Source organism: Moschus berezovskii, chromosome 6, assembly GCF_049115385.1.
Source record: "Moschus berezovskii isolate FMDL1 chromosome 6, NW_MosBer_1.0, whole genome shotgun sequence".
NCBI classification, from domain to species: Eukaryota; Metazoa; Chordata; class Mammalia; order Artiodactyla; family Moschidae; genus Moschus; species Moschus berezovskii.
This window is the reverse complement of record NC_142465.1, coordinates 114730004-114737906: the sequence shown is the minus strand read 5'-3', so window position 1 is coordinate 114737906 and position 7903 is coordinate 114730004. Positions and strand designations below refer to the sequence as shown.

The following is a 7903-nucleotide window of genomic DNA, read 5'->3' as shown; positions in this document are numbered from 1 at the left end:
GAGTTTCAGCTTTAGCATCAGTCCTTCGAGCTACTCGAGACTCAAATTTCCAGACTACAAAATGTGGTTTTCACCTCCTCACTTGCTCATTCTTGCTCATCTGCCTGATGAGCTTCTACTTTTTGTTTGAGGCAGACTGCCAATGTCCTCTTTCCTACATTTATCTTTGATTTCCCAGCTCCTGCCCTGCTCTCCAGGTAGTTTTGACCCCTTCCCTGTCTATAAGCTCTTGACCCACCTCTAGTCCAGAGCTACCTCCTGCGGATCGCCACATCAGACCTGTCCCTAGACGGGCCACATCGTTCATCTCTACCTGAGAGCCTACCATGATGCCAGGGCAGGCCCTCTGGGAAAGCTGCTGAATTAAATACAATCATCAGGTTACAGTGGAACTTGCTGATAACATGGCATGAGAGAAAACAGCTCACATACCACTGGCCAAGAACTATTAAAGCACTCTGTGTGCATTTTCTCATTAATTCTTACAATAAGCTGAAGAAGTGGTGGTGGTGCTCAGTCGTGTCCTCTTTGGGACCCCATTGTAGCCCGCCAAGCTCCTCTGTCCATGGAATTTTCCAGGCAAGAATACTGGAGGGGGATGTCATTTCATCTACAGATGAGGAAGTGGAGGCCTGGACAGATTGAGTGATTTGCCCTAAATCCCAGTTGTTAGCAGTAGTGCCAGGAAGGCAGTCCTCTGAGGTATGAACACTATGCTTGCTTTAGAGACTTTTGAAACAGAGTATAGTTGTGTTTATAGCTTCCCTGGTGGCTTAGCTGGTAAAGAATCTGCCTGCAATGCAGGAGACCCAGGTTTGATCCCTGGGTTGGGAAGATCCCATGGAGAAGGAAATGGCAACCTACTCCAGTATTCTTGCCTGGAGAATGCCATGAATAGTGGAGCCTGGTGGGTTACAGTCCATGGAGTGGCAAAGAGTCAGACAGGATTTAGTGACCAAACCACACAGTTATGTTTGGGGGAACATGATCTAACCCTCAAGAGAAATGAATCCACTGAAGAATGAGCCAGCTGGAACAAAATCTAAGTCTTAATCAGTAACTTTTCTAGCATTTTCATACATTAAATGTTCTATGAAGAAAAATGATCTCCTAGTAGGACTTGAAACTAAGGGCCTTTTTAACTGGGAACATTTTACAAGGGAACATTTATTTATGTTATTTATGTTGGTATTTCCTTCATTATGCCTAAAGAACTTTGGCCACTAAAAGGAAAGATTCTCCCTTTCCTGGTCCCCTGTATCAGAAAAAAATGAAAACTATAGGAACACAGGCCTACCTACCTGAGGCTTCTTAATGCATCTGTGAGGTGGAGGTGGGAGAGAGGCAGGCGTGTCTCTGGAAGGCACCTGTGTCCTCTTTCCCTTGGAATTAGGATGGGAGGGGAAAGGAGAGGATCCTAAATGATCCCTCCCAGCTTGCTGTGGAGGAAGACCAGGCCCTTTTCCAGCTGCTTCTCCCGGGCCTCAGGATCCTCCAGTTTCTGATTTTTCCGGAACTCACGGCGGATGGAGGCAAGGTAGAAGTCTCGATCAGTGTAGCGAAGCTGTCGGCCTTGGCGAAGCAGAGCCCGGTAGAGACTCAGCACCGCCTCTCGGCTCCATGAGGCCATGGGGGACTGACAGGGGCTGGGCGTCAGGCTATACACAGGAGGGAAGAAAGAGAAGTCTAGAATCAGAATTAATGATAGAAGGGGACTACATTGTTGTTCTTGTTCAGTTGCTCAGTTGTCTGACTCTTTGTGACACTTTGGACTGTAGCCTGCCAGGCTCCTCAGTCCATGGGATTCTCCAGGCAAGCATACTGCAGTGGGTTGCCATTTCCAGGGATCTTTCCCACCCAGGAATCGAACCCACATTTCCTGCACTGGCAGGTGGATTCTTTACCACTGAGTCACCAGGAAAGCCCAGAAGGGCCTATGAAAGTGAAATGTGAAAGTGTTAGTTGCTCAGTCGTGTCTGATTCTGCAAAACCATGGACTGTAGCCCACCAGGCTCCTCTGTCCATGGGATTCTCCAGGCAAGAATACTAGAGTGGGCAACCATTCCCTTCTCCAGGGGATCTTTTTGACCCAGAGATTGAACCCAGGTCTCTCTTGTTGCAGGCTGATTCTTTACCATCTGCTGCTGCTGCTAAGTCAATTTAGTCGTGTCCGACTCTGTGTGACCCCATAGACGGAAGCCCACCAGGCTCCCCCGTCCCTGGGATTCTCCAGGCAAGAACACTGGAGTGGGTTGCCATTTCCTTCTCCAATGTGTGAAAGTGAAGTCGCTCAGTCGTGTCCGACCCTTAGCGACCCCACGGACTGCAGCCTACCAGGCTCCTCCATCCATGGGATTTTCTAGGCAATAGTACTGGAGTGGCTTGCCATTGCCTTCTCCGCTTTACCATCTGAGTCATCAGTAATTCTGTAGTTCTTAATCCAGGTCTCAGAGATACCCTCAAGGTCACACTAGATCTCACCCTACAAACTCCTCCTTCTGGGAAACTACCAGTTACGCTGAAAGGTCAGGGACTGGAAGCTGGACTACCTGGGCTTGAATTTTGGCTCTGCCACTTACCTGCCATATGATTCTGGGCAAAGTACATAACCTCTCTGAGCATCAGTTTCCTCTCTTGTAAAATGGAGATAATGCTATCAACATTTATATACTGCTATGTACTTTTATGCTAATAGTACTTACCCCATAGGATTATTTTGAAACTTGCCTGAGATATCTCATGTAAAGTGAAAGAAAGTGAAAATATTAGTTGCTCAGTCATGTCCATCTCTTTGTGACACCATGGACTGTAGCCTGCCAGGCTCCTATGTCCATGGCATTCTCTAGGCAACTGGAGTGAGTTGCCATTTCTTCCTCCAGCGGATCTTCCTAACCCAGGGATTGAACCCCCGTCTCCTGCATTGCAGGCAGATTCTTCACATCTGAGCCACCAGGGAAGAAGCACATGTAATATCACTTCACCATCAGTTCAGTTCAGTTCAGTTGCTCAGTCGTGTCCGACTCTTTGCGACCCCATGAATCACAGCATGCCAGGCCTCCCTGTCCATCACCAACTCCCGGAGTTCACTCAAACTCATGTCCATCGAGTCGGTGATGCCATCCAGCCATCTCATTCTCTGTCATCCCCGTCTCCTCCCGCCCCTAATCCCTCCCAGCATCAGACTCTTTTCCAATGAGTCAACTCTTCGCATGAGGTGGCCAAAGTATTGGAGTTTCAGCTTTAGCATCAGTCCTTCCAATGAACACCCAGGATCGATCTCCTTGCAGTCCAAGGGACTCTCAAGAGTCTTCTCCAGCACCACAGTTCAAAAGCATCAATTCTTCGGCGATCAGCTTTCTTCACAGTCCAACTCTCACATCCTAGCACCAACACTTAGTAAGCTGATTACCCTGGGCAAGTTTCTTAACCTCTCTGGGCTTGCCTTAGTTCCTCATTTGTAAAATGAGGATTAAAACTATTTTCCATGTGGTTAGTATGAGGATTAAACGTGGTTAGAATAGCACTCAGCATATGCCAAGCCATCTATTGGGGCAGCTATAATTAATGCTACCTCCCCTTGTGTGTTTGTAAGTGCTCAATAAGTATCAGATTTAGTTACACATAAACCACCATCATCTACCTTCAGTAACAATAAACCCTTACAGAACCACAGAGTGTTACCATTTGTAAAGTGCTTTGTCATCCATTATCACATTTAACCTGAGGAATTTATGAAGTGGACAGGGTTCATAACAGCAATGGTTAATATTTATTGAGTGTTTACTATATAGCACGCACTGGCCAAGCAGGTCCCACGTGACATCTCATTCCATCAACAATTCTAGTGTCACCAGTATCCCCATTTTAAGTGGAGGAAACTGATGCTCCCAGAGAGAAGTAACTCACCCACAGGCAGGGCTGTAAAGGGTGGGGGATGCACTTCCGACCCCCACTCTGCCTGCCAGTGGAATGAAAACCACCGTTTGCTGGGATCTTACGATGCATACAGCACTTCTAGGTGCTGTACAAACTCCCAGTTCAGCGCCTGGCACATACCGAGGGCTCAAAAAATAAACTCAAGGAAGGACGCTAACAACGTCCCTGTGTGGAAAAAATGATCACCCCTCTTTCTGAACTAAAGAAATGAGACTGAATGGGAGAGGTTTCTGACTGGTAAAAAGGTCTGGACTTTGGGCCCAAAGTCAGCTACCGTCAGCCTCCGGCCTTGCGAGCCCACTGCGCGACCGTGAGCAAGCCACAGTCCTCGTCCCTTTACCCTCAACTGCAGAAGAGCGTCCCTTGGCGCCAAGGGTCTCCCTGAGTGGGTCAGAGTGAATCCAGAAATCAACAGAAAAGTGTTGTACGAAGTAGGAGGCAACTGGCATGCAAGAGCTGTTACAAGGTCTACCGGCGAACGGGCGGCTGGGCCCTGGAGGGTCCCCAGGTCATCTGGGGGGATCGCACCGAACCGGGGTGGAGAGACCCTGAGGCTGGGGCAGGCCGGCTCTGGGGCACCGGGAGAGTTCCGGAGGTTGGGGCGGAGCCCTGGAGCGGCCTCCAGGGGAAAACCCAGAGTAAGCTGGAGCGAGACCCCCGGTGGTCAGGCCGATAGTGTGGGCCCCGGCCGGGCTGGGGACAAACAACGACCCTGAGAGAAGGCGTGGCGAACCCCCAACCCCGGCCTTCACTCCTCCCCTCACTCACCTGAGGACCGCGCGCACTTCCTCTACTCGAGATTCGCCTCCTGCCCGGTACCTCTCCTGGGGTCACCCACCAACATGGCCCCTTTACTTCCGGGCCACGACCTTGCGCCCGGAGCTGAGAGGAGGAACCGAAGGGAGCCGGGAGGCCGACGGTGGCGGGAGGACTTCCGGTCTCCCCTGCCTAGGCCTCTCTCGGGGTGTGGCCAGGAGCCGCATCGGGCCCCGCCCCCTCGCTGGGCCCCGCCCACAGTCCTGAGTCCCGCCTCTGTAGGTGACGTCACCTAAAGATGGGTCTGGCCAGGCCATTTGGACCCCGCCCAGAGGGCCCTAGAGGGTCGCGGACAAGTGGTCCCGTGGGAGAGAAGGGGAAAGCGGGGATCAGCCGTTGTGCGGGGTGGTCCCCCAAACTGCTGTCAGCTCTGTAACCTGTCAGGCCCCAGCACTGTTTGCTGATCTCAGGCTGGAGCCGTGGAGGGTCCCTGGAGAGGTTTAGCACTAACAATGTTCCCTGCTGTGGCTTTTAAAGCTCTTTCAGATTGCTCTCTTTTCATCCTTCCATGCTGCTACCGCTCGACTGTCAAAGACCTACCGTTCAAGGTCCTCCTCAAACATCTAGAAGTCTTCTCCAGCTCATTCCGCGCCCCTCATCCAACACAGCTAGGTGTCTCCTTTGGGTCCCACAGAACTGTTTGCACATCGCAGTTAGGGTTTCTCTCCTTCAAGGAAATGTGTTGTTTGGGGTTTTTTTTAATATTTTTTTGGCTAATCCGGGTCTTAGTTGGGGCGCTCAGGATATTTGTTGAGGCATGCAAACTCTTAGCTGTGACTTGTAGGATCTAATTCCCTGACCAGGAATGGAACCTGGGCCCCCTGCATTGGGAGTGCAGAATCTTAGACACTGGACCACCAGGGAAGTCCAGAAACATGTTTATTGACGCTTGTTATTTGCTAGGCACTGTTTTTTAATTTCTCCATTACTTTTTGTCTCTCATCAGATTTGAGGGCAGGAGCCATGTCCTTATGGAATTTGTCAGCCCTCTTCATCCTTCCCCCCGACCCCCTCAGTGTCTCAGAAGGGGAGGGAAGAGGCAGGCTTTGGAATCAGGCCCAGCCTTCTCCAAATTCAGCTCTACCTTAAAGAGAGCAGCTTGCCCCCTGGCAACTTTCCTAACCCCTTTCAGTCCCTCTCAGTCTTTGTGAGGGTTAAAAGGCATCTGGCAGGAATGGGTGGGCACTCACAGAACAGTTGCCCACCCATCCAATTATTCTTGCACAAGTCTTTGTTTGGGGTCTGAGAGTCCCTTGGACTGCAAGGAGATCCAACCAGTTCATTCTAAAGGAGATCAATCCTGGGTGTTCATTGGAAGGACTGATGCTAAAGCTGAAACTCCAATACTTTGGCCACCTCATGCGATGAGTTGACTCACTGGAAAAGAGTCTGATGCTGGGAGGGATTGGGGCTGGGAGGAGACGGGGACGACAGAGAATGAGATGGCTGGATGGCATCACTGACTCGATGGACATGAGTTTGAGTGAACTCCGGGAGTTGGTGATGGACAGGGAGGCCTGGTGTGCTGTGATTCATGGGGTCGCAAAGAGTCGGACACAACTGAGCGACTGAACTGAACTGAATGTCCATCCAAAAGAAAATCAACCCTGAATATTCATTGGAAGGACAGATGCTGAAGCTGAAGCTCCAGTACTTTGACCACCCCATTTGAAAAGCTGACTCACTGGAAAAGATCCTGATGCTGGGAAAGATTGAGGGCAGGAGGAGAAGGGGTGACAGAGGATGAGATGGTTGGATGGCATCACTGACTCAATGGACATGAGTTTGAGCAAACTCCAGGAGACAGTGAAGGACAGGGAAGCCTGGTGTGCTGCAGTCCGTGGTGTCACAAAGAGTCACACATACTGAGTGAATGAAGAACTACGTGCCATGCGCTGCCACAGGAGTGGCAGATGAGATGAGATCAAGTCCTCATCTTCCCAAGGGGGCAGATGTAAAAGGAAGTGATACGAATTGGGAGGAAAAATAATGCATGAGGATGGAGAGAAAGGAGCTGCTTTTATACCTGGAATGTTGCTGGAAAGCCTGTCTGATAAGAGGGCCTGAGTAGGACCTGCAGGAAGGGCATTCCAGGTATTGGCACTCAGGTGGGCCCTTAGTCTATCCTAGGAGCAGGCAGGGAGGAGGCCAGTGCCTGGGAGAATAAAGTGAGCAAGAGGTGGAGAAGAGGCAAGACAGGAGGTCCTTAGGGAGAGGAGACCATCTGAGACAGGAGCCACCACAGAATTTGCAGTAAAGTAATGATGGGACTGCAATACTTTGGCCACCTCATGCGACAAGTTGACTCACTGGAAAAGACTCTGATGCTGGGAAAGGTTGGGGGCGGGAGGAGAAGGGGACGACGGAGAATGAGATGGCTGGATGGCATCACCGACTCTGTGGACATGAGTTTGAGTGTACTCCGGGAGTTGGTGATGGACAGGGAGGCCTGGCGTGCTGTGTTTCATGGGGTCGCAGAGAGTCAGACACAACTGAGCAACTGAACTGAACTGAACTGAACTGAATGATGGGATCTGACATCCATTAGTTTGCCTGTGGTTAAAATTTAAAAAAAAAAAGTATACTAATACTTAGAATTCTAAGTATACTTAGAATACTTAGAATTAGTATTAGTATACTTAGATTTAGCCAACTGGACTTAGTTTAGATGGTACAATTTGTTGGCACCACCCAAAGCATTACAGGGCCAGTCAAACATGTATGCCTTCTTCTCTCCATCAAACCTCATCAGGGTGTTGGCCTGGCTAAAGTGATGTCATAAAAGCATCTTCCCAGCCTGTCTGATACCTGTGTTGATGGCCTTGACCTCCACAAAGAACATGAGTGTGTCGCTGTCTACTATCTCTTTCAAGGCGGATCCAGTGGCCTGGGGAATGTGGTGCTGGCACAGTGGCCAAGCTTGGCTCTCCTGGGGGTGCACTTCCGAGAACATTTAGGCTGCCTTTGGAGCCATGGTGTCTTGGTCCTCCAGAAGGTGGGTGACATGTGGATCTTCTTTTGTGTGTGTGTCTTTGGATGCAATTCAGCACTGCCCTCCTGATCTTCAAAGTCTGTTTTGAAATCACTGGGAGGGCAGGGGCTTTCTTCTTCACTTTTGGTGTCATCTTTTCGAAAGGGGTCCCTGACTTCC

At 50.1% G+C, this 7903-nt stretch overlaps 1 protein-coding gene across 1 annotated transcript; it reads right to left on the bottom strand.

Annotated features, from left to right (window-relative positions):
• Positions 1 to 1417: 1417 nt before the first annotated feature.
• MIURF (mitochondrial elongation factor 1 upstream open reading frame) lies at positions 1418 to 4872 on the bottom strand. The gene is made up of 2 exons (XM_088837501.1): positions 4705 to 4872; positions 1418 to 1658 (listed from the first exon to the last, which is right to left on the bottom strand). Exon 2 carries the CDS (start codon positions 1628 to 1630, stop codon positions 1418 to 1420), a length of 213 nt encoding a protein of 70 aa, XP_088693627.1. The 5' UTR covers positions 1631 to 1658; positions 4705 to 4872.
• Between the last annotated feature and the right edge of the window lie 3031 nt (positions 4873 to 7903).

What these genes read in the sequence shown, in the direction of transcription:
- MIURF (XM_088837501.1), bottom strand. Translation starts at nt 1,630, where the DNA reads ATGGCCTCATGGAGCCGAGAGGCGGTGCTGAGTCTCTACCGGGCTCTG.